This window comes from Mustela nigripes, chromosome 1 (genome assembly GCF_022355385.1).
Source record: "Mustela nigripes isolate SB6536 chromosome 1, MUSNIG.SB6536, whole genome shotgun sequence".
NCBI classification, from domain to species: Eukaryota; Metazoa; Chordata; class Mammalia; order Carnivora; family Mustelidae; genus Mustela; species Mustela nigripes.
Window position 1 is genome coordinate 152586037 of NC_081557.1, and position 27213 is coordinate 152613249.

General features: G+C 40.2%; 1 protein-coding gene across 4 annotated transcripts in view; it reads left to right on the forward strand.

Annotated features, from left to right (window-relative positions):
* The window catches only part of HERC6 (HECT and RLD domain containing E3 ubiquitin protein ligase family member 6), a 61623-nt gene that overhangs the window by 17349 nt on the left and 17061 nt on the right, over positions 1 to 27213 (forward strand). For 3 of the 4 annotated variants that reach the window (XR_009399585.1, XM_059375782.1, XM_059375798.1), the window contains exons 9-15: positions 6668 to 6789; positions 7342 to 7401; positions 9951 to 10044; positions 13641 to 13824; positions 18632 to 18786; positions 25698 to 25811; positions 26546 to 26653. Coding sequence is in view for 3 of the 4 variants with exons in the window: in XM_059375782.1 (XP_059231765.1) it covers positions 6668 to 6789; positions 7342 to 7401; positions 9951 to 10044; positions 13641 to 13824; positions 18632 to 18786; positions 25698 to 25811; positions 26546 to 26653 (837 nt within the window). In the remaining variant the exon portion in view is untranslated. The remainder of the gene's footprint in view (positions 1 to 6667; positions 6790 to 7341; positions 7402 to 9950; positions 10045 to 13640; positions 13825 to 18631; positions 18787 to 25697; positions 25812 to 26545; positions 26654 to 27213) is intronic. The other variant, XM_059375791.1, reaches the window with a different exon arrangement.

A 27213-nucleotide genomic window follows, 5' to 3' on the forward strand; every position in this document is an offset into this window, starting at 1 on the left:
CTTTCTTTCTTCCCCACTTTCCCTCTCTTCCCCTCCCTCTGTCTCTCCCTCCCTTCCTTCCTTCTTTCTTTCCTTTCTTAGAGAGATAGAGTGCACACGAGTTGGGGAGGGGGGCAGAAGGAGAGGGAGAGAGAGAATCTCAAGCAGACTCTGCACTGAGCATGGAAGCTGAGGTGGGGCTCCATCTCAGGACTCTGAGATCATGACCTGAGCCGAAATCAGGAGTCAGATGCTGAACTGACTGAGCCACCCAGGTGGCCCGAATTTATACTTTTTTCTATTTTTAGGAATGTTTTAAACTTGACATCCATACAGACTCTTGCCATGTTCTCTGGGACAGAAAGTGATCAGAGGCAAAGGTTTCTGTGCTGCAGGGGAGAGTGAGGAGATTGTACTTGGTTGCTCTGTCACAGCTGTCTAGTCGGCAGTTGCCTCCTATGTCTCAGACTCTGCTCTTGGTGCTGGGGACAAAAGTGAGTAGTACAGAAAAGGCTGGTCTCATTCTTGGCATTTGGATTCTACAGGACAGGTGATAAATATGTAAATGCAAAATAACAAGATTGTATTAAAAGAGCGATCAGTTGTCTGAAGCAAACAAAGTGAACCATGGGAGATTGATGGAGTGGACTTCTTTGGAAATGTCAGTCAGGAGGCACCCGAGTAGTTCAGTCGGTTAAGCATCTGACTCGTGGTTTTGGTTCAGGTCATGATCTCGTGGGTCATGGGATCAAACCCCATGTTGGGCTCCCCTCTCAGCATGGAATCCGCTTGAAGATTCTCTTCCTCTGTCTCTCGCCCCACTCACATGCACTCTCCTTCTCTAAGATAACGGAATATATATATATATTTTTTTTAAAGAAAAGAAATGTCAGTCAGGAAAGACATCTCAGAGGCTGGGAAGTGAGGTCTCAGAGACCTCAGCCGTGCTTAGATCCAAAGAAAGAATATTCCAGGGGCACCTAGGTGGCTCAGTTGTTTGAGCATCTGACTGTTGATTTTGGTTCAGGTCATGATCTCAGGGTTGTGAGATCGAGCCCTTTCACAAGCTCTACACTCAATGGGGAGTCTGCTTCTCTCCTCTCTCTCCCTCCGCCCTTCCCCTGCTCATACTCTCTCTCTAAAATAAGTAAGCAAATCTTGAAAAAAAAAAAAAAAACAAAACAGTGTTCAGGTAAGCACACATAGAGAGGCCCTGTGGCAAGGATAAGTTTAGCATGTGTGAGGGACTGAGAGAGGGCCGGAAGGGCAGAACATAGTAGGAAAGGGTGAAGAGTTGTATGAGATGGAGGCAGGTAGGTGAGTTGGGATCAGTGTGAATATCCTTGGGGAGGGGATCTGGAGCCTTAACTGCATGTCCAAACCTAGAGCTCGGGGAGGATGATGGTAGTCATCAAAGTACAGACAGTATTTAAAGCCAGGGTCTGGATGAAAGGTCACCTTGAGAGAGAGAGTAAAAATAAGTGGAGAAGGAGGACAGAATCCAGTCCTGAAAGACTTCTCCATTTAGAAGCCCAGCAGTGAAGAGGTGCCAGAAGAGAAATTGAGAAGGGCCAGATTCTGAGGGAGGAAAAAAGAGGGAGGCTCATCAAGATAAGAGAAGAATGTATTTCCAGAAGGAGGAAGTGGCTAATCCTGTCACATACTGCTGAGAGGTCAAGTAAAATGAGATGATTTTTGAGAATGATCCTGTTCAGGGGGAGAAAATGATGGTACATGAGAAAGAATGAATATCTGCAGAAGCAATGTCCCACAATAGGAGAGGAGAAGGAGAGGGAGAGAGAGAATCTCAAGCAGACTCTGCACTGAGCATGGAAGCTGAGGCGGGATTGCATCTGTGTAGAATGGAGGGGCTTGAGCAGAAATATTTATTTTGCTCTAATAAAGCACGGTGGAAATGAGTGTGAGGTGATGGTGGAAAGGTGCCTGATGGCTTCGGTTTTCACAGTGACAAAGAGGGTAAGGCCCTCATCTGGGAGTGAGTGAGACAGGAGAAGTGTTAACAGGTTTGGGAATAAAAGGAGGGTGTACAGTAGTTGTCTCAGAGAGTGAGAAGCAAATGTTGTGGGAAATCACTAAATAGTGTTGGGTGCCCATTTATGATAGTAGGACTGCAAGTCAAATCAGTCAGCACCATTGGGTGAATCTCTCCAGTGAATGGATTAGATTCAGTTTTGCTTGGGTTCAAATTTGGAGTATCCCAGACTTGCTTTTTTAACCACAGATGGAATTTTGTTAGGTAAGTTCAATAGGACAGTGAATGAGTAGGAAGTATTTGCAAGGGACTTATAGTGCTGACCATGGACTCTAAGCTGGGTAAGAATGAGGAGGTGATGAGTAATGAACAAACAGGGTCACTGGATTGGCGGTCCTGATGGTCTTGAAGAATGTTGGAGTGGGTTCTGCTCTAAAGTAAGTGTCTTAGTCTGCTCTGCCTGCTAACAAAACACTATAGACTTGGAGGCTTTTGAACAGCAGAGATGTATTTCTCACAGTGCTGGAGTCTGGGAAGTCCAGGATGGAGAGGCCAGCATAGTCAGTGTTTGGTCAGGACATGCTTCCTTACTGACAGATGGCTGTCTTCTTGCTGTGTCTTCACATGGCAGAAAGGGCAAGAGAGCTCTCTGGGGTCTCTTATAAGGGCACTAATCCCATTCATGAGACCTAGTCACCTCCCGAAGTCCCCACCTCTTTATACCGTCGCACTGGGGATTAGAATTTCAACATATGAATTTGGGGGGGAACACATTCAGTCCATAACATTCCCCCCCCCCAAAATATTCATGTCCTTCTTGAATACAAAATACTCATTCTGTTCCAAACAGCCCCCAAAAGTCTTAATTCATTCCAGCACTAAAGAATGTTGGATTGAAAGTTTTACCTTAAGGGAATCAGAAAAGGTGTCTCATAACCAAAGAAAAGAATGTTTCTTTTCTTTTTTAAAGATTTTATTTATTTATTTAGTGGGGGGGAGGTGAGAAAGAGTATGAGTGGGGGTGGGAGAGGGCAAAGCAGACTCCCTGCTGAGAAGGGACCAACCCCACCAACCACAACCCGCCAATGCCAGGCTCGATCCCAGGACCCTGAGATCATGGCCTGAGCCGAAGGCCACCCAAGCACCCCTGAGAATGTTTCTAATAGAAATTTTAGAAGGTAAAACAGTTAATAATGATTATAAAGCGTGGGGTATTACCTAGATCTAGGGCAATGGTTATCAACTAGGAATGGTTTTGCCCGGGAAACATTGGGCAACTCCTGGAGATGTTTTAGGTTGAAGTAACTGGAAAAGGGCAGGTGTGTTGGGGTGGCTGCCACCAGCATCTGGTGGACAGAGGCCACAACAGCTGCTAAACATCCTACAATGCACAAGACCCCCACAACAAATAATTATCTGACCCAAAATGTCAATAACATCCATCTTGAAACCCTGGTCCAGGACACAGATAGTTGAGGCGGAGCAGAGGAGAAGTATGGAGATGAGATCAAGACTTGAGCGATCTGGTGGGAAATAAATCATGTTTATTAGTTCTGTAGTTGCCAAGAGTTACAGGAAGAATGACAACAAGCATGGCAGTGCTAAGGGAGACAGCAAGGTACTAAAATTTTCAGTGTTGAAGGGCAGTGACAAGGACATTGGAAGATGATTACTTCAGAGAAGCTGGGATTTTGGAGAGTAGAAGAAATGGTGTATAAGTGCCAATAGGGAGCCCCTCATTGTCCTAAGTTTCCAGCCAGGTGGGGAGAATAAAAGCTTTCTTGTGATTGAGCTAGAGGGAACACGAGGGCTCAGATCAGGAAGCTGAAGGGAACTTCAGAAGTCACGGTTACACATCTTTTTCCGGATTTTATTTTAGCATTAAATAAAAACGGTGGAGAGTTTTATGACTCATGGAATGGCCGGCTAGCTCAGTTTGTAGAGTATGTGACTCTTGATCTCAAGGTCTTGAGTTCAAGCCCCACGCTGGACATAGGAATTACTTAAAAAAAAAAAAATTCCTGATTTATTACAAGTTCATTGGAGGCAGAGGTATAACATGGAGCAGAGCACTAATGCCTTTGGAAGACTATATTAAAACACAGGTTTTTCTTTCCATATAGTGATTTCGGATACCTCTCACCAAGCCATTTCCATTCAAGTATTGTATAGAACCATGGTTCTCAAAGTGTGGGCCCTACACCAGAGCAGCAGCATCACATGGAATTTGCTAGATGTAAATTCCTTTGTTTTTTAAGATTAATTAATTAATTTATTTGCCAGAGAGAGAAAGCATAAGCAGGGGGAGCAGCAGGCAGAGGTAAAGGAAGATACAGGCTCCTGCCAAGCACGGAGCCCAACATGGGGCTCGATCCCAGGATCCTGAGACGATGACCTGAGCTGAAGGCAGCCAATTAACCGAATGAGACACCCAGGTGCCCCAGATGCAAATTCTTGAACTCCACCCCTAAATGAGAAACTGTGGGGTTGGGCTCAGCAGTCTATGCTTTAGCAAAATCACCAGGTAATTCTGTTGCATGCCAAAGTTTGAAAACCACTGATTTAAAAGTAAAAATCTATGGGTGATTAGAGGGGAGAAAGAAACCAGTGTTTACTGAACACCAACTATAGGGGCACCCCGGTGGCTCAGTTGGTTAAGTGTCTGCCTTTGGCTGAGGTCATGATCCTGGAGTCCCTGCTCAGTGGGGGAGTCCCTGCTCAGTGGGGAGTCGGCTTCTCCCTTTCCCTCTGCTCCTCCATCCCCTTCCCCCACCCCTTCACCCCTCCCACCTCCGCTCACGCCCACTCTCTCTCTCAAATAAATAAAATCTTTTAAAAAAATGAATACCGGGCGCCTCGGTGGCTCAGTGGGTTAAAGCCTCTGCCTTGGGCTCAGGTCATGATCTCAGGGTCCTGGGATCGAGGCCCGCATCGGGCTCTCTGCTCAGCAGGGAGCCTGCTTCCTTCTCTCTCTGCCTGCCTCTCTGCCTACTTGTGATCTCTGTCTGTCAAATAAATAAATAAAAATCTTAAAAAAAAAAAATGAATACCAACTATAATCCAAAGGTTTTGGGTACCTAATATCATTTATTCTTAACAGGAGCCCAGAGAGGTAGGTATTATTATCTCATTTTTTAAAAATTATGGTTAATCTATATAAATATTTTTAACCACAATAAAATATATATAGTATACTTAATAAAATATATTGTATACTTAAGAATAGTTAAAATAGAAAATTTTATGATATATATATATACATACAATTTCGTGGCATTAATTGCATTCACAATATTGTGCAGTCATCACCACTATCCATCTCCAAAACTTTTTTTTTCCAAAAAAAATTTTTTTTATCACCCCAAACAGAAACTCTGTAACCATTAAATTATAAGTCTCTATTTATGACCATGACTCCCCCCAACTGCCCCAAGCCCTGGGTAATGTCTAATCTACTTTCTATGAAGTTTGAAGTTGCCAATTTCATATAAGTGAAAGGACACTATTTGTCCTTTTTTTTTTTTTTAAGATTTTATTTATTTATTTGACAGAGATCACAAGTAGGCAGAGGGTGGTAGGGGAGACAGGCTCCCCGCTGAGCAGAGAGCCCGATGCAGAACTGGATCCCAGGACCCTGAGATCATGACCTGAGCTGAAGGCAGAGGTTTTAACCCACTGAGCCCCCCAGGCGCCCCCTATTTGTCCTTTTGTATCTGGCTTATTTCACTTAGCATAATGTCATCAAAATTCATCCATGTTTCAGCATGTATCAGAATCTCTTTTTATGGTGTTAGGGTCTGTGATCAAAGGAGCGAGACTGATACAAGGTGAAGGTCAAGCAAAGCTTTATTTCGTGCCAGTATCGAGAATCAAACCGACCAGCCGGGGTGGCCTCTTACAGAGAGAGCAAACCTTCCCAGCCTCATAGACTAACTTTTATAGAGCAAAGACCATGTGGTTGAGCCTGGCCACACACAGGTGGCCAATGAGATTGCAACACACAGAGAAAGTTGCATAGTCATGCTAAGTCACACATGGGTGGCCAATTGAATTACAGTTCACCCTATAGTAGCTATTTGAACTAGCCTATCATCTTGGTCAGAATTGGCGCCCAAAAGGTGGGGTCCACATTCTTTGGTAGTTAGGGAGATAGTATGTGCGCTTTACTGATTGGATGTCTCCACCTGGCCTGACTTGTCCTTGTATTCTGGGCTCCGTTATCACGGACTGGTCGACCATATTTTACAGCATAAATAACAAAATGGCTGTTTAATCTGAGATGGAATCACTCTGGCTAAGTAGGCCCTTACAATAGCTGAATATTCTCCTGTGTCTATGCACCCTGTTTATCTGTTGTGTTGTCATTAGACACCAGCTGTTTCTACCTTTTTGGCTTTTGTGAATAATGCTGCAGTGAATATGGGGTTGAGTCCCTGTTTTCAGTTATTTTGTGTCATTCCATTTTTAAATGATAAAGCTAAGGCTCAGATCAAGCAAAGTGGCCAAGGCTAGGACTGGAACAGCCCGGCCAGTCTGAGAACCCAATCCTTCTGACTACACCTCCTCCCCCGACACACCCCGTCAGAGAGGGTGGGGGCCTACCTACCGCCTGCACCACAAGCCTTGCTGTGTTATTTATTCCTCAGCATGTGGGTGTTTTCCTGATCTTTTTTATTTTTATTTTTTCCCATGAAGGATACCAGTTCTACAGATGTTCCCAGGAAAATCCTGCCAGAAATAAGACAAATTAGCCAGTCCTTGACAGAAAAATGGATAGCATCAGCAGCAAGAAGCCCTGAACGCGAAGTGGCTAAGAGGTAGCTCTATCTAATATCTTATAAATCACTGGTATTTGGTTTCAAAGCCATGGGGTCATTTTATCCTAAACATAAGACAGGGTTTGGCTTTGCTGGGAAAGCACGTGCATTTTAACCATATTCTCTTCCACCACCTCGAAGTTTGCAGACATCACTGATGATCTCATGTCATTTACTTAACTATATTGAGGACATGCCGTTCCCAGGCACCTTGATAGGCGTGAGAGAGGCAGGAGAGAATCAAAAACATGTTGTGTCTCACTAAGCCTTCATTGAATTAGACTCTTGTGTATCTTCACAGTTTATACTCCGGGGCGCTATAAATTTCTATTTCCAGAAGGATGGATTTTATCTAAATCCGTGACTTGGTAAAATGAACTATGAAGGGTTTGGGTGAGATTTATCAGCACAAAATATATCCAGAATTTGGAAGACTCGTCATGAGAGTAGTTATTTTTCTTGATGATTTCATGTCATCAGTTGTATAATTGGACAAAAGAGGAGTCATGCTTCATAGTACGGTACGACTTAACACTTGTGTTACTTTTACAGCGAAATTGCGATGATATTTTCATCTCCTGCTTGTCTGACTGCAAGTTTTTTAAAGAAAAGGTAAATTTTTACATGAGCTTTACCTTCATTTAAAACACTGGGGAAAGAAAAACACATTGAGAAATTTTAAAAATGAAATGCTTTAAGTCAGTCATTTTAATTTGTGAATTACGTTATCTTCGAACATAAAGCTCAACATAGAAAACCCTAAAGGTTGTTACAGAATTCTCCCATTTTGTAAAGTAAAAACCACTGCAAGTTGTAATTCCCAATTCACATTGTTCACCTTCTCTGTCCTGTCCTCCTCTGTGACCTGGCAAAAAGGAATGATGTTCTTTTCAGGATCTTCATGTCCATGAGGGATCATTCTGATGTCGCTATAGTACTTAGAGGCCAAGGCAGCACTCTGCAGTTCTTTTTGTGGTGGGATCAATAGGGGAATCCAGCAACAGGGAAAATAAATTCCATTTATTTTATCTTGAACTAGGTTCACTGCCACAGAGGAAAATCTAATTTCTCTATTTTGTGTCTGATCCAGTCCTATAAACAGCTCTCTTGCGAAGTGCTCAACATTTGGTTTGGTATTTCTTTCCTTCCCTTTATGCTTTATAACACTGTGCCTGGGAACTGTTAAGAGATAAACTGGGGCATATTAAACATTTCAAGATTTATTTAAGCAAATACTGATTCAAACTGGGCAGCACCAAACTGAAATGGTTAGGAGCACTCTAGCAACAGGAGCTAGAGGAAAGACATGTGTAGAGAAGGTGCAGAAGCAAAGCAAAAGCAAAGCAAAGCAATTAATTGATCGGCTATAGCTCAAAGCGTGGAGGGCTGTTTGTGATTGGTTGTCCTTAGGTTTCGATATCATTACTGAGGTTTTTATAGGCTCAGATTATAGGCTCAGCTGTACATAGTGATAGAGCAGTGATAGAGCCCCCTCAGTGTAATGGCCTCCATGTTTAATTTAACAGTATTTAAGGGTGAAGGTGGATAGTAGCATTAAGGGGTCCTTAGGCTGCCCTCTGCCTTCTCTGGAGGCTGATGCCCTGCTGGCGTGTCCGCAGCAGTTATCACTCAGTCCAGTCCGACCCACTAGGTCAGGTCTCATCCTTCCCCGTTGAATAGGCCCCAAGCTGCCTCACAGGTTCTGAAGATAGTTATACACATCTTTACCTCCTCCTGACCAGGGAGGGCCAGTAGGTGGCACTCACGTAACCGGTGTTGCAGGCATTCTTTGGCTCTGTGTAACCCCCAGTTGTCCCATTGGTTTTTAAGCCAACTGCACTCTCAGTCACTCCTTAAGGGGACTGGAGGAACTGTTGAGTCCAACCAACAACCTCACCTCAGGACCAGAGAAACCCAGGGAAGCTGAATGCCATGGCTTCCCACTGGCAGCCCATAAGCAGTGTCTTTCTAGAGTTCTAAAGAGCATCCTGATTCATCTCCACACATCCCGGTCAAGGGAGAAAAGAGAGATCAGACACTGCCTGCCTCTGCCTTCTTCCTCTCCCATTTGCTTTCTTCTTCTTCTTGCCTTCCTTCCAGGAGAGGAGTAAGGGACAGGGACTCTGCCATACAGTGTTTCCTCTTTCTTCCCTACTCTAGCCTCAGGCTAATCCTTACTGCATACAGAATGTTTTCCAAGTGAAGAATATCATCTTTGTAAAGTGGAAAAGTATCCTCTCAAGAGTGATGAAACTCAAGGTTTGGTTTTAAGATGTCAAAGACTGCAAAGGACAATATATTTTAAAGGGAGAATTACAATACTTTGAGTACTTGCATAAATATTTTAGCCCTGGTATTACTATTGATCCATTAATTCAGCAAGCATAAGGTATTTCTTGATAGAATGTTATAAAAATAAGTTGTTTGACAGATGCAGTCTCTTCAGATATCCCCAACACAACACCTAGACAAAGCTTTGATAGTGTTACTAAGGGGAAGGCTGGGCAGGCATTTATCAAGAATTGGCAGTTTCGTTTGGGGTAGGCCTTTCAGTTTGGGGGATGGAGGGGTGGGGCTGCTGGGGGCTCGATTAGGACTGGGGAAAGATTCAATGATCCAGGATGGTTGGAAGCAAGAGAGTCTAAGAATTTTAGGACATAAATTAATGCTTTCCATTGAGGAGTTAATGGGTCTTTTCAGGAAGTTCCTATAATGCACAATCAAACCACTTGCCTGGGCTTAGGCTCACTTGGAATAGTGAAGTCATGCTAATGAAACAGAGGAATCCTAAGTAATGGAGATGTAGATGACAAGGTATGGGCGGGGGTGTTGGGTAGTTTCAGTTCTCAGTGTACCGGCTGAGTGTGAGGGTAAATAGTGTCAGTTTTCAGATGCAGCACATAAAATCTCGCTATTAGCGCACCCCACACTTGTAGCCACTTTAGAGATAATAATTTGTTACCTACTCTCTCTTAGGAGAATATAAATTTTATATAAATTTTTTGTGCCAAGTAAATTATTTTGAAAGGAGGCAAGCTGTAAGAAAGAAGTTTGTATCTGCTACCTAATAAAACAATAAATATGTATGAAGTTTAGAAATACTATTTTCCATCTGTTCATGTGTGTTTTGTTTTTTGTTTGTAAATTTCTTCTATCCAAAGAGAATCTGTAGAAACGATTTCCATTGATGTGGACTTACAAAAGGCAAGAGATACCTTCGAGAAGTTAACCAAAACAGAATGGATTTCTCTCATGGTAATGGCCAATATTTACTTGAGAAATAGAACAATGGAATTTCTTTACGGGAACCAGTAGATTGCAGTTTAATTTTGTTGGGAGCTGAGTCAGAGGGATCGTGTGTGATCGGGGAGGGGTGACTGTTCATGAGGTTACCATATTCCAGACACTGTATTAGATGCCAGCACTTTTTAAAAAAAATTATAAATCATATATTCGGCAAATGACTTGCATCCAAAATACAGAAATGATTTTTGTAACTCAGTAAGAAGGGGAATGACCTAAATTTTAAAAAAGATCAAAAGATTTGAATGGATATTTATGGATAAGCATAGAGAAAAATGCTTAGTACAATTAATCGTTAGGTACATGCAAATTAAAACCACAATGAGATAGCACTTCACATCCACAATGATGATGATCATCATAAAGAAAGACAATAACAAGTATTGGTGAGGATACAGAGAACCCGAAAGCCTCATTTATGGCTGGCAGACGTGTATTTCTTTAGAAAACAATTTGGCAGCTTCTCAAAAAAGTTAAACATAGATTTACCATATGACCAGCACTTCTACTTCTGGATGCTTTTCCAACCCAAATGAAAACACATGTCCACACAAAAGCTCCTATGTAAATGATCATAGCAGCATGTTCATGATTGTCAAAATGTGGAAACAACCCAAATATTTATCAACCAGGAAGTGGATAAATAAAATGCGGTGGATTCATACAATGGAATACTACTCAGCAATAAAAAAGAGAGGTGTTATAGCATAGGTGACCCTCAAAACATTATGTAATTGAAAGCAGACAAACACAAAAATCACATATTGTTTGGTTCCATTTACATGAAATGTTCAGAGACAGCGAATCCATAAAAATAGAAAATAGATTAATGGTTGCATGGAGTGTATAATAGGAAATGTGGTTGAATAATGGCCTCCCAAGATGTCCATGTCTCAATACTCAAAGTCTGTGAATGTGTTACCTTACATGGCAAAAGGAATTTTGCATAGGTCATCAAGTTACCAATCTTGAGATGAGGAGATTATTCTGGATTATCTTGAGGGGCCCAGTATAATCACAGGAGTATCTATAAGAGGAAGCAGGAATGTCAGAGTTAGGGAGATTTGAAGATGTGTGTTTCTGGATTTGAGAATGAATAAAGGCCAATAGCAAAGGAATGCTGAAATGCTGACAGTCTCTAGAAACTAGAGAAATGAAAGAGATGGGATTATCCCTATAAGAAACCACTAGCCAGGGAACAGATTCTCCCTTTGAGCTTCCAGAAGGGATGCAACCTTGTCAATGTCTTGATTTTAGTCCTGCAAGACCCATTTGGACTTCTTCTTTTTTTTTTTTTTTTTTAAAGATTTTAGTTTATTTATTTGAGAGAGAGAGAGCATAAGCAGACAAAGGGCAGAGGAAGAGGGAGTAACAGACTCACTGCTAATCAGGGAGCCTAATGTGGGCCTTGATCCCAGGACCCTGGGATCATGACTTGAGTTGAAGGCAGATTCTGAACCAACTGAGCCGCCCAGGTGCCCCTCATTTTGGACTTCTGACCTCTAGAACTACAAGATAACAAATTTGTGTTTCTTTAAACCACTAAATTTGTGGTTATAGTAACTGTTAGTATGGTTAGTTAGTATAGTACTAATATATAGTATAGTGATTGTTATAGTAATAATAGAAAATAGGGCTAGAGACTCTAGGGAAAATCTATTTCTTTGACTTTTTTTAAAAAAGATTTTATTTCTTAATTTGACACAGAGAGAGAGAGAGAGAGCACAAGCAGGTAGAGTAGAAGAGGGAGAAGCAAGCTCCCCACTGAGCAGGGAGCCCGATGCGGGACTTGATCCCATGACCCTGAGATCATGAGCTGAGCTAAAGGTAGTTGCTTAACCAATTGAGACACCCAGGCACCCCTCTTTGACTTTTCTTGATTTAGAGGCTGCCTACATTCTGTGATTCGTGGTCCCATATCACTGACTTCTGCTTCTGTGGTCACAACCCCTTCTCTGACTTCTACTCCTTCTTTTAGATACTGGCACTTTTTTAAGCACATGTTTAAATGTATAGTAAATACAGTATTTTTATTTTCAATATGAAAAGAACAAAGTTTGAGAGGTAAATAATCATTAGCAGATACTAGTTTGGGAAGCAAGAGAAGCTTTACCTGTACTGGGGGAATGGAAAGCCGATTCTCTTGCCATCAATGTCAAATCTAGTTGAGCCGAATTGGCTACTGATTCAGCACTTATGCTGTTGGGTCTTTCCTTTTTTTATTGGGCTCATTATTTATGGAGTTCCTCTTTAAGATCTATTCTAGTTTAGTGTTTTGTGATTCTGGGCTGCGTTGGAAAATTTTCCCTCTTCCAACTCGGGTTCATGTGTTTGGGGGCCTGTGAACTGACAATAGACTGATTAATAGAAGAAAGCGAGTTTTATTCCATGCTTCTGTGGATCATTCAGATGAAGAAACTCCCCAAAGAGCTAACAATGAGAGCTTATCTACCAATTAATAGGGAAAAGGGAATTAGAGAGAAGAGGCTTCTATGAGAAAAACAAATGGAGTTTTCAGGGAGAAAAATGGGCTTTAAGGGAGTCCAATGGAAGATAGGACAGCTTGTGATAATGTTTGTTTATGCAATTTCTTATCCAAATGCAAGTGGCCGGTCTTTCCCTGGCAGTGAAGCTTGCCCTCCAAGGACATCCATGGCTGCCTCATTCTGGGAAGGCCCTGCCTTTAGTCAGATAAGGGAAATCTGAAGGCTTCCTTCTGCATCAGCGATATCACACATGCTTTTGGGTTAAAGTCATCTTTATACTGGGTCCCTACATTTGGCAGGGAAAGGGGGAGAGTGTTCTTTAATACGGGGTACATACGATATTTTTATTTTCAAGATGAAGAAGTAAGAATAGTAGATATTATTGAATGTATTTAAAAATAAATACATCTAGGTTAAATGGGAGATAACTTGGGGTGCTCTTCCCAATGTGAGTTCCAAGGAACACTGGTTTCACAGAATGCTCCCTGAAAACAGGTTCTAAGTATTTGTATTTGGTTGGCAGATAAGGAAAGAGAGTATGGGAGGTCCCATGAGGGGCTTCAGGGGTCATGCCTGGAAGTGATATACATCACCTTCACTCGTATCTTGTTAGCCAGAACTCAATCATTTGGCCCCACATAACTGCAGGGAGGCTGGAAATGCCATCTTCCTGTGAGCCCAGGAGGAAAATGAAACAGGATTGGTGAGGTGAACAATATGGCATTATCTTTGCCATGTTAGATTTAAGTCAGATAGATCTGGGTATGGATCCTTGATCTGTCAATCTCTAATTGAGTGACCTCCATGATTCACACAGTATGTACATGTGATTTCACTTTATTTCCCTCACACAGCCCAATATAAAACCGAGGATGACTCTCACATAACACTTTTGGGGAATTTGGGCTGCAAGGAATGATGGAGTTTGAACAGTAGGTTTGAGGAAAACTAAATTATTTTTCCACTGGAAAATGGTGGAACAAACCCCCTAGTCCCACAGCTTGTTTTCATTATAATCTGTACCTAATGGATGCTGGGCCCTTCCTGTTCTTTCAATTACAGATAACTACATGTCTCAGGGATAATCTGCTCAGAGCTCTCCCATGTTGTTCTTCTCACCAAGAAGCATTACTAGTTTTCCTTCTGCTCCTAGAATGTCCTGTGATGCATGATTCTAGGAACTGGTGTAGTCTGGTGGTTCCATTTGCCAAAGCTGTTTGTAAGAAACGAAAATCACAAGTTCTGAGTAAGTTTGATTACTTTTGTCACTTTATCTGTACTGTCAGTAGAGAATCACTGAAGTAAAAGTTGGAGCAAATTTTGGATACAAGATTTAAAAATACACACATGTTTGGGTATATGGTATGTGAATATTTGAAAAGATTAAGTTAATATTACAATCATCATTATTATACAAAGCATGTGTAACTCTTAGGTTTGGTATGGCCTTGACATCAGAATTTAATAACTATAGAGGATCCAGTAAAGATATATCCATACTTTAAAACTTTGTTCATGTTTTAAAACTTGAGACATTTTGACCAGCATGGGAGCAAAATTTGCCATCCCAAAATGTGTCTCTCTAGCATGTGGATTATTCTAGACTATTTTTAAGAAATAGAAGGCTCAGGAGGAACCATTGACCTTACCCCTAACTGCCTAAAAGATGTAAAAGATAAGGCCTGCTCCAGGAAGGGAGCTATCTCCATAGGTAACTATAGTATAATATGAATTAGGTGTGGTAGACAAACTTAGCAAAGTCTGTTAAAATTCCCCTCTGTATTCCTTTGTTTCCAAATGGCCCAGCAAACATTTGTTTACCAAATATTTACTCTTTTTCATCTTCCCGTGATTGTCTTCCTTCCTTTTGAAGACTCAGACTCCTACCCTCTTCTCCTTAACTCTGCACAGCATATAAGCCTTAACTGTCTGACTGCCTCTGGCCCTCATATTCTTCTTCTTTTTTTTTTTTTAAAGATTTTGTTTATTTATTTATTTGACAGACAGAGATCACAAGTAGGCAGAGAGGCAGGCAGAGAGAGGGGAGGAAGCAGGCTCTCTGCCGAGCAGAGAGCCCGATGTGGGGCTCGATCCCAGGACTCTGGGATCATGACCTGAGCCGAAGGCAGAGGCTTTAACCCACTGAGCCACCCAGGCGCCCCTGGGCCTCATATTCTTATAGAGCCTTTATACATACAAAATTAAATTTGATTTTCTGTTAATCTGTCTCATTAATTTAATTCTTAGACCAGCCAAAAGAAACTTGAATGGAAGATGAGAGTTTTTCCTTCCCAACAGATCAGTGATGAAAAACAAATGTTAAACTTTGTGTTCTCATGTATTGTATTCAGTGCTATGAAATTTCCTTTTACAATTTTAAGCTAATGTTCAAGGTCCAAAGCTTTAAAGGTACAAAGGATATATATGATGAAATATAAGCCACCCAGTTCCCCTCCCAGAAAGCAGTTATAGAATATAGTTATTTTGTGTAAACTTTAAAAGATATGTATTCTTAAAAAATAGAGACATAGATTCTTTGATTTTCTTTTCCTTTTTTAAATTTTATTTATTTATTTATTTATTTGACAAAGAGAGAGAGATACAAACAGAGAGGGAACACAGCAGGGGGAGTGGGAAAGGGAGAAGCAGTCTCCCCCGCTGATCAGGGAGCGAGATGTGGGGCCTGATCCCAGGACCCTGGGATCATGACCTGAGCCGAGGCAGACCCTTAACCCACTGAGCCACCCAGGCACTTCTCTTTTTTTAATTTTTTTAATGGTAGCACATCATTCACATTTTTTGGCAACTTGCCTTTTCCCATCCACATTATATTGTAAGGATATGTTTGTTCTGTTACAGGAACTGCCTGGTTCTATTTAATGGCTTATTAGTATTCTATTGGGAGGATATACTATAAATAGCTTTTTCTAAGCTTTTGCTATTATAATAGTGCTAACATGTATTTCTTTATATGTATATACATTTACACAGATAGGGAAAATTCCAGAAGGAAAATTACTGGATCAAATTGTATGTGCATTTAAAATTTTGAGAGATTTTGCCAAATGACCATGCACAGAACTTTAAGTGGTCAAAATTCATATTGTAGTCTATGTAAATTGCATGTAAAAGTGCAACATGACAGCCTTGACAGAGGATATACAAATTTATACTTCATCAACAAATACAACAGCATCAGCCCACGCATTTTTCTACAGTATTATCAAACTTTGGTATTTGCCTTTCTGAAGAATCTCTTATTTTGAATTTTGATTTCCTTTTTTTTATTCTTTAAAATATTTTATTTATTTATTTATTTGACAGATAGAAAGAGAGAGAGACTGTGCACAAGCAGGAGGAGTGGGAAAGGGAGAAGAGGCTCCCCATTGAGCAGGGAACCCAACACAATGAGGGGCTTAATCCCAGGACCCTGAGATCATGACTTGAGCCAAAAGCAGCCACTTAACCAACTAAGCCACCCAGGCACCCAGAATTTTTATTTTCTCATTATGAATGAGATATAGTGCTGGTTTTCCTATATCTCAAATCCATTCTCTGGGAAGTATCAGTTCTTCCCTCTTAACGGATTTTTCCATGTGTTGTTGTTAGTGTTTTTCTTTTTATTTAGGAGCTCTTTTTAAAAAAATTTTGTTATTTGACAGAGATCACAAGTAGGCAGAGAGGCAGGCAGAGAGAGAGAGAGGGAGAAGCAGGCTCCCTGCTGAGCAGAGAGCCCGATGCAGGGCTCCATCCCAGGACCTTGGGATTATGACCTGAGCTGAAGGCAGAGGCTTAACCCACTGAGCCCCCCAGGTGCCCCTATTTAGGAGCTCTTAAATGATTAAGGCAATTAATACTTAATCAATAATTGAATTACAAATCTTTTTTCTCTGGGTTATTATTATTTTTTTTACTTTGTGGTACTTTTGAATGCATAATTATTCTACATTTTTATGAAGGGGTGCATTGGTGGCTCCGTTCGTTGAGAATCCAACTCTTGGTTTCAGCTTGGGTTGTGATCTCAGGGTAGTAGGATCAGAACATCCCCCACCCCCACCTCTGCACTCAGTGCTCAGCAGGGAGTCATCTTGGGATTCTTTCCCTCTTCCTCTGCCCATTCCCCTGCTCTCACTTGCTCTCTCGCTCTCTCTCAAATAAATAAATCTTAAAAAGAAAACAAAAAGCAAACAACCACAACAAAAATGTTTGTTACTTTAAAACATTTTTATGAAGTCTAGTATATGAACATTTTCTTTTATGATTTCTGAGTTTAGATCATACTTCAGAAAGCCTACCTCACTCTGAAATTTTAAAAAAAAAAAAATCCCCAGGCACCTGGGTGGCTCAGTTAGTTGAGCATCTGCCTTCGGCTCAGGTCATGATTCCAGGGTCCTAGATTGAGTCCCGCATGGAGCTCCCTGCTCTGTGGGGAGCCTCCTTCTCCACTTGTCCTTTCTTCCACTAATTCTCTCAATCTCTCTCTCTCACTCTCTCTCAAATAAATAAAATCTTTTTAGAAAGATTCCCATGCTCCTATTAGAATTTTTTTTTTAAAGATTTTATTTATTTATTTGACAGACAGAGACCACAAGCAGGCAGAGAGGCAGACAGAGAGAGAGGAGGAAGCAGGCTCCCCGCTGAGCAGAGAGCCCGACGCGGGGCTCGATCCCAGGACCCCGGGATCATGACCTGAGCCGAAGGCAGAGGCTTCAACCCACTGAGCCACCCAGGCGCCCCCCTATTAGAATTTTTTGAGGTTTCATTTATTTAAGTAATCTCTATATTCAGAATGGGTCTTAAATCCATGACCCTGAAATCATGAGTTACACACTCCTCCAACTGAGCCAGCCATGTGTCCCCCTTTTCTTTTTTGATGTGGGCTCCATGCCCAACATGGGGCTTGAACTCATGACCCTGAGATCAAGAGTAACATGCTCTACTGAATGAGCCAGCCAGGCAGGTGACCCTCTCCTCCTAGAATTCTTATTGTTTCATTTTTATGTTTAAATCTTTGATCCATGTCATGCATATTTGAGTCTATTTATGGAATCTCTATAAATCTGTCTTTCATGCATCTGCATCATATTATTTTACTTGTATTAGCTATTTTAACATTTGATAGGTTCGTTTTCTGAGAATTATCCTTTAAAGTTCAAAAATCCAAGCTGGAACCAAGTAATATTTCCATATTGTTATTAAGTTAGTTTAAAAAATATACCCATATATACCAGGTATTCATAGAGTCTGAAAACATAGATACTATTTTTTTCAGATTGAAAGTGTTCTTTTTTTTTTTTTAAAGATTTTCTTTATTTATTTGACAGACAGAGATCACAAGTAGGCAGAGAGACAGGCAGAGAGAGGAGAAAGCAGGCTCCCTTGCTGAGCAGAAAGCCTGATTCAGGCTTGATCCCAGGATCCTGGGATCATGACCTGAGCTGAAGGCAGAGGCCTTAACCAACTGAGCCACCCAGGTGCCCCAAGATCAAAAGTGTCCTTGATGAAGGGTACCTTGGTGGTTCAGTCATGATCCCGGGGTCCTGGGATGGAGCCCTGCATTGGGCTCAGCTGGGTGCCTGCTTCTGCAGCTCCCTCTGTTGTTTCCCCTGCTTCTGCTCTCTGGCACTCTCTCACTCTCTGTCAAATAAATAAATAAAATCTTAAAAAAAAAGAAAAGATAATGTCCTTGGTGACATGATATGCATGTATGTGTGTGTTTGTGTGTGTTCTTACGTATGTTTTCAGACTTTTAGATACTGTATGGAATTTTCAGTTTGAAAATCATGCAACCAGTAAGTAGTCAGGTATTCACAGGAGCTATGAGCAAGTTTCTTCAGAATCCTAAATTCGAGTTTTAATTCCAATGATACTAAATTCACAACTATGAGAAATAAATGTCCAGGATGATATCCTGATACAAGATACTTTCTAGATTTTGTCATCAGAAATGGAAACCATTACCTATTTCATACATTAAAGAACCCAGTAGAAACGGGAATTTTTTTTTTTTTTTGAGGCTGCATATTTATCATGGCTGATTTTATACCCCTCAGAGCAGTGTTTGGCATCTTTGCAAGAATCTTCTTTCAAAAAAATGATCCAGATGCTTAAAACTGCCATTATCTACCAGCTGTATCAGTGGACTGAAACCAGTCAGAGTTACTGCAGTCTTAAAGCTCTTCTAAGAATGATGAAAGAAGTACATAAGGTAAGTGTTCCTCTGAGGGAATGTATATACCATTTTACTCAAAATCCCTCTGGTCTTGGCCAACTGGAGTCCTCTTTTGTTTTGTTTCTAAATCAGAAATAAAATGTTTTATTCTGTCCTCAGTAATTCAGAATTTTGCTCGTTTTGCTGACTGGCTAGACCCTAGCCATAGACTACATATTTTATGTATATAACATATTTTATCTAATATATATTAGATGCACAAATACTCAAAAAATGAGAATGACTCAGCGTTTTCAGTAGAGTACACAACATAATCTAATTTAAACGTAGGGTACTAATAAACCTAATGATTGTTGAGGGAGAAGGAGGAGCCAGAGCATTTTTTTTTTAAAGATTTTATTTATTTGACAGAGAGAGAGAAATCACAAGTAGGCAGAGAGGCAGCAGAGAGAGAGGGGGGAGGAAGCAGGCTCCCTGTGGAGCAGAGAGCCCGACGTGGGGCTCGATCCCAGGGTCCTGGGATCACGACCTGAGCCAAAGGCAGAAGCTTTAGCCCACTGAGCCACCCAGGCACCCCGAGCCAGAGCATTTTAAATAAAAGAGCAGAATTAAATTAAATTCAATTAAAAATAATTAGCTAATGGGGTGGTAATCCTTATATCAATTCAATTAGATTTTAAGCCAAAGACTATAATAAGAGATGAGGAAGGACACTATATCATACTCAAAGGGTCTGTCCAACAAGAAGATCTAACAGCTTTAAATATCTATGCCCCTAACATGGGAGCAGCCAACTATATAAACCAATTAATAACAAAATCAAAGAAGTACATCGACAATAATACAATAATAGTAGGGGACTTTAACACTCCCCTCACTGAAATGAACAGAGCATCCAAGCAAAAGATCAAGGAAATAAAGGCCTTAAATGACACACTGGACCAGATGAACATCACAGATATATTCAGAACATTCCATCTCAAAGCAACAGAATACACATTCTTCTCTAGTGCACATGGAACATTCTCAAGAATAGATCACATCCTGGGTCATAAATCAGGTCTCAACCGGTATCAAAAGATTGGGATCATTCCCTGCATATTTTCAGACCCCAATGCTCTGAAACTAGAACTCAATCACAAGAGGAACTTTGGAAAGAACCCAAATACATGGAGACTAAACAGCATCCTTCTAAAGAATGAATGGGTCAACCAAGAAATTAAAGAAGGATTGAAAAAATTCATGGAAACAAATGATAATGAAAACACAACAGTTCAAAATCTGTGGGACACAGTAAAGGCAGTCCTGAGAGGAAAATATATAGTGATACAAGCCTTTCTCAAGAAACAAGGAAGGTCTCAAATACACAACCTAACTCTACACCTAAAGGAGCTGGAGAAAGAACAACAAAGAAAGCCTAAACCCAACAGGAGAAGAGAAATAATAAAGATCAGAACAGAAATCAATGAAATAGAAACCAAAAAACGATAGAACAAATCAATAAAACTAGGAGCTGGTTCTTTGAAAGAATTAATAAGATTGATAAACCCCTGGCCAGACTTATCAAAAAGAAAAGAGAAAGGACCCAAATAAAAAAAATCATGAATAAAAGAGGAGAGATCACAACCAACACCAAGGAAATGCAAACAATTATAAGAACATACTATGAGCAACTCTACACTGACAAATTTGACAATCTGGAAGAAATGGATGCATTCCTAGAGACATATAAACTATGACAACTGAACCAGGAAGAAACAGAAAACCCAAACAGACCCATAACCAGTAAGGAGATTGAAACAGCCATCAAAAATCTCCAAACAAACAAAAGCCCAGGGCCAGACGGCTTCCAAGGGGAATTCTACCAAACATTTTTTTTTTTAAGATTTTATTTATTTATTTGATAGGCAGAGATCACAAGTGGTCAGAAAGGCAGGCAGATAGAGAGGAGGAAGCAGGCTCCCCGCTGAGCAGAGAGCCCGATGTGGGGCTCGATCCCAGAACCCTGGGATCATGACCTGAGCCAAAGGCAGAGGCTTTAACCCACTGAGCCACCCAGGCGCCCCTCTACCAAACATTTAAAGAAGAATTAATTCCTATTCTCCTGAAACTGTTCCAAAAAATAGAAATGGAAGAAAAACTTCCAAACTCATTTTATGAGGCCAGCATCACCTTGATCCCAAAAGCAGACAAGGATCCCATCAAAAAAGAGCATTACAGACCAATATCCTTGATGAACACAGATGCAAAAATTCTCACCAAAATACTAGCCAATAGGATTCAACAGTACATTAAAAGGATTATTCACCACGACCAAGGGGGATTTATTCCAGGGCTGCAAGGTTGGTTCAACATCTGCAAATCAGTCAATGTGATACAATACATTAATAAAAGAAAGAACAAGAACCATATGATACTCTCAATAGATGCTGAAAAAGCATTGAACAAAGTACAGCATCCCTTCCTGATCAAAACTCTTCAAAGTGTAGGGATAGAGGGCACATACCTCAATATCATCAAAGCCATCTATGAAAAACCCACCGCAAATATCATTCTCAATGGAAAAAAACTGAAAGCTTTTCCGCTAAGGTCAGGAACATGGCAGGGATGTCCATTATCACCATTGCTATTCAACATAGTGCTGGAAGTCCTAACCTCAGCAATCAGACAACAAAAATAAATTAAAGGCACCCAAATTGGCAAAGAAGAAGTCAAACTATCACTCTTTGCAGATGATATGATACTTTATGTGGAAAACCCAAAAGACTCCACTCCAAAACTGCTAGAACTCATACAGGAATTCAGTACAATCAATGCACAGAAGTCAGTTGCATTTCTTTACACCAACAATAAGACAGAAGAAAGAGAAATTAAGGAGTCAATCCCATTTACAATTGCACCCCAAACAATAAGATACCTAGGAATAAACCTAACCAAAGAGGCAAAGAATCTATACTCAGAAAACTATAAAGTACTCATGAAAGAAATTGAGGAAGACACCAAAAAATGGGAAAATATTCCAAGCTCATGGATTGGAAGAACAAATATTGTGAAAATGTCTATGCTACCTAAAGCAATCTACACATTTAATGCAATCCCTACCAAAATCCCATCCATTTTTTTCAAAGAAATGGATTTCCCCCAGCTCCAGGGAGAGTTGCCCCCCCACTATAGCCCCTACCTACCCCCAGGCTCTCCCACTCTGTACAACCCTCCCCTGTCGGGGTCCCCCCTGCCTCTGACCCACCTCTAACTCCGGTGGACACTGACCTCCCAGGAAGGGCCCCTTCCTCCCCCTCCTCCTCTGTTTTCACCCAGAACCTCCCACCCACACCCCAAGCTGCAAACCCTCCTTTAGAACTCTGTTGGACCCCAGTTCAGAGGAGGCCTGTGCTATGGTTCCATATAAAATTTATTTGGAACCAGAAAAGACCTCGAATAGCCAAAGGGATATTGAAAAAGAAAGCCAAAGTTGGTGGCATCACAATTCCGAACTTCAAGCTCTATTACAAAGCTGTCATCATCAAGACAGTATGGTACTGGCACAAAAACAAACATATAGATCAATGGAACAGAATAGAGAGCCCAGATATAGACCTTCAAGTCTATGGTCAACTAATCTTTGACAAAGCAGGAAAGAATGTCCAATGGAAAAAAGACAGCCTCTTCAACAAATGGTGTTGGGAAAATTGGACAGCCACATGCAGAAAAATGAAATTGGACCATTTCCTTACACCACATATGAAAATACACTCAAAATGGATGAAGGACCGCAATGTGAGAAAGGAATCCATCAAAATCCTTGAGGATAACACTGGCAGCAACCTTTTTGACCTTAACCACAGCAACTTCTTCCTAGGAACATCACAAAGACAACAGTAGCAAGGGCAAAAATGAACTATTGGGATTTCATCAAGATCAAAAGCTTATGCACAGCAAAGGAAACAGTTAACAAAACCAAAAGACAACTGTCAGAATGGGAGAAGATATTTGCAAATGACATATCAGATAAAGGTCTAGTATCCAAAATCTATAAAGAGCTTATCAAACTCAACACCCAAAGAACAAATAATCCAATCAAGAAATGGGCAGAGGACATGAACAGACATTTCTGCAAAGAAGACTTCCAGATGGCCAACAGACACATGAACAAGTGCTCCACATCCCTCGGTATCAGGGAAATACAAATCAAAACCACAATGAGATACCACTTCACACCAGTCAGAATGGCTAAAATTAACAAGTCAGGAAATGACAGATGCTGGTGAGAATGCAGAGAAAGGGGAACCCTTCTACACTGTTGGTGGGAATGTAAGGTGGTGCAGCCACTCTGGAAAACAGCGTGAAGGTTCCTCAAAAAGTTGAAAATAGAGCTACCCTATGGCCCAGCATTTGGACTACTGGGTGTTTACCCTAAAGATACAAATGTAGTGATCTGAAGGGGCATGCGCACCTGAACGTTTATAGCAGCAATGTCCACAATAGCCAAACTATGGAAAGAACCTAGATGTCCATCAACAGAGGAATGGATAAAGAAGATGTGATATATATATATAGATAGATGGATACCTATCTATCTATATATATACACACACATACACAATGGAATACTATGCAGCCATTAAAAGAAATGAAACCTTGCCATTTGCGATGACGTGGATGGAACTAGAGGGTATTATGCTTAGCGAAATAAGTCAATCAGAGAAAGACAACGACCATATGATCTCCCTGATATGAGGAAGTGGAGATGCAATATGGGGGGGTATGGGGAGTAGGAAAAGAATAAATGAAACAAGATGGGATCGGGAGGGAGACAAACCAAAAAAATCTCTTAATCTCACAAAACAAACTGAGGGTTGCTGGGGGTGGGGGGAAGGGAGAGGATGGTGGGGTTATGGACATTGGGGAGGGTATGTGCTATGGTGAGTGCTGTGAAGTGTGTAAACCTGGCAATTTACAGACCTTTACCCCTGGGGCTAATAATACATTATATGTTTTAAAAAAATAAAAATAAATAAAAAATAAAAAAATAATTAGCTAAGATAAGATGATTTTATAAATATAAATTGCCAAATACAATCAAAATCCATTTCTCCACACAATATCAATCCCAATAGGAGAAAATATTATGTATAAAATTAGTGCTGAAGTGTTAATGCACTGATTATTTCTAAAGTAGTATATTTCCTTTTACCTAGCTTTATTGAGATATAATTATATAACATTGTGTGAGTTTAAGGTGTGCAATACATTGCTTTGATACACTTATACTTATTTGGTATACTGATTCATTTTATAACTGGAAGCTTGTACCCTTTGACCAATAGTCCCCGATTTCCCCCATCCCCTTGCCCCTGACAGCCACCATTCTACTTTGTGTTTCTGAGTTTGGCTCATACATATGTATTTTTCTTTCTCTAAGCTATTTCACTTAAAATAATGTCCTGCAAGTCCACTCCACCCATGTTGTCTTAAAGGCAGGATTTCCTTCTGTGTCATGGCCAGATAATATTTAGGGTATATATACATCTTCTTTATCCATTCATCCATCCAGGATGCTTGTTTCCGTGTCTTGGCTTTTGTAAAAAATGCTGCATTGAACATGGGGGGTACATGTATCTCTTTGAGACACTGATTTCATATTCTTTGAAATGAATATACTTATCCAGATGAATGTTTTTTTAATATACCCAGAGGTGGGATTGCTGGATCATATGGTGGTTCTATTTTTAATTTCTTGAGGAACCTCCATACTGTTTTCCACAGGGGTTGCACCAATTAACAGCCCTACGTGCAATGTTCAAGGGTTCCCTTTTCTCTATATCCTTGCCAACACTTACCTCTTGTCTTTCTTGTCTTTCTGATGACAGCCATTCTCATTGTGTAGCTTTGGGTTGCATTTCTCTGATGATTAGTGATGTTGAACATCTTTTCCTGTACCTGTCGGAGATCTGTAGGTCTTCTTTGGAAAAACAGCTATTCAGTTTCTCATTTTAAAATCAGATGTTTTTTTTTTGTTTGCTCAGTGGCATGTGTTCTGTATATATTTTAGATATTAATTCCTTCTCAAGTATGTAATTTGCAAATATTTCCCCCCATTTCATAGGTTGTGTTTTCACTTTACTTTCTTAATTTATATTCTTAGATTCTATTATCCTGCCTTGCATCTTTTGGATTAGTTTGATTTGATAGAGGCTTATTTAGATCATTGATTTTCCAGAATTGCTTCTTCTGGGAAACCTTCTTGAACCCCTCAAGTCCTTCTCCAATCAGAAACTGTGTCCTCCATACCAGATTACTTATTTTTACTTATCAGGCCCTGGGTCATGGGTTGGTAATCTACACATATGGGCAGCCTCATGTTTTTGTTATTAAAGTTTTATTGGAACACATCCACACTCACTTGTTTACGTATTCTCTAAGGCTATTTTCTTCTTCAGAGTGTCAGGGTTGAATAGTTGCACCAGAGACTCTATGGTCCCAAGCACAAATATTTACTGTTTGGATTTAAGAAAGAGTTTGCTGACTACTATACTAGATAGTAATCTGTGTGTCAGCAGGGAGAATTTTTAGTTTATGTTTTGTTCCACACCTGGCAAATAGTGTATGCTAAAATAATATTCATTAATTAATGGAGAAAAGACTAATTTTGTCAAAAGCACTTGGATTTTATTCCTAAGATTTCAAAATTGTTTCCAGTATATCTGTGCCCCAAGAACTGGTTTACTAGTCTCCATTGTCAACATCTGTTATCTTTTACAGTATTTATGAAAATTGGATAAATTATAGATCAAAAATTGGAAGTTTTATAGAATTCTATTTTATCAATGCCAAATGCATTGGGTTTATAGAGCTCTATTCTAATTATCTATATGATAACCATAAATATAATAGATTAAATAATATATTAATAGAAAATGAAATTCACAAGTCATGTGTTCTCTAAGGTAAACACAGCTAACTGTCGACTACCAGAAAATACTTTCATCATAGATGAATTCCCCAATGAGGTGATCTTTCGTGAAAGTACAAGAAGGCTGTTCTTTAGGAATAAAAACCTGGTAAGACTAAAATTTTTATTTCTGAAAATTTTCATCCTTTATAGGACACATTAGTAGCTGGGTATCTTGTTGATAAATCAAGATTTGGACATTTCTTTTTTTTTTTTTAAGATTTTATTTATTTATTTGACAGAAATCACAAGTAGATGGAGAGGCAGGCAGAGAGAGAGAGAGGGAAGCAGGCTCCCTGCTGAGCAAAGAGCCCGATGCGGGACTCGATCCCAGGACCCTGAGATCATGACCTGAGCCGAAGGCAGCAGCTTAACCCACTGAGCCACCCAGGCGCCCTGGACATTTCTTCATTGCAATGCTGAATTGCTAAATTAGATGATCACTGAAAACCTAAACACCTTTAACTCACAAAACAGATGCATTTTCTTAGAAAGTTTTCTAGGTACTTTGAATTTTAAAAAATAGATTGCCAAAAGAATAGAGGGAAACAATTAAAAATGATGAGGTGGGGCGCCTGGGTGGCTCAGTGGGTTGAGCCTCTTCCTTCCTCTCAGGTCATGATCTCAGGGTTCTGGGATCAAGGGTTCTGGAATCGAGCCTCGCATCGGGCTGTCTGCTCAGCAGGGAGCTGGGTTCTCTCTCTGCCTGCCTCTGCCTACTTGTGATCTCTGTCTGTTAAATAAATAAACAAAATCTTAAAAAAAAAAAAAAAAAGATGAGGTAAAGGAATGAAAATTTTTCCCTTTGAATTATTAAAGCTATTATCTCTTGTTATTTTTTAGATACCTGCAGAAAACCTCAGTCCCATTATTTTCAGTAATTTTCCATTTATTTTTAATTTGCCATCCAAGATTCAATTATTTCAAGCTGAGTCCCATTTGAAAATGCTGGTATGTATGCTCTACTTTTTTTTTATTATGCAAAATTACAAACATATACAAAATAGAGATAATGGTGTAATGAACCCCATCACAAAGTTCCAGTCATCATCAACATTTTGCCCATCAACGATTTCCCCATGGATCACCTTTGTTGGTTTTGTGGTTGTTATTATTTCAGCTGAAGTATTTTAAAGCAAATCCCAGACCCAATTTCCTTTCACCTTTCTATACTTCAGTGCATTGTTTCCGGTTGTTTCACTCTTATTCATGCTGAGATTTGTCAGTGGCTTTGGGTGGTGACCACATGATTCTTCTCTCCTAATGCTTCCCGCTAACACTTTATTTAGTAATTCTCTCTGTTGTTTTGGTTGAGGTTTGCAAAACAGCATTATTTCTAATCATATCATTCCTTCCAAAGTTATTAATTGAATTCTGTAAAGATCTTTTCCTCATCAACCTGGACCATTTGGCTACATTCATATAGGAGAGTAGAATGATGCTTAAGCCTTTTTCTTTAATTATTAAATGTTGCCAAATCACTATACAGTGAGGTTGTACTAATTTGTTAC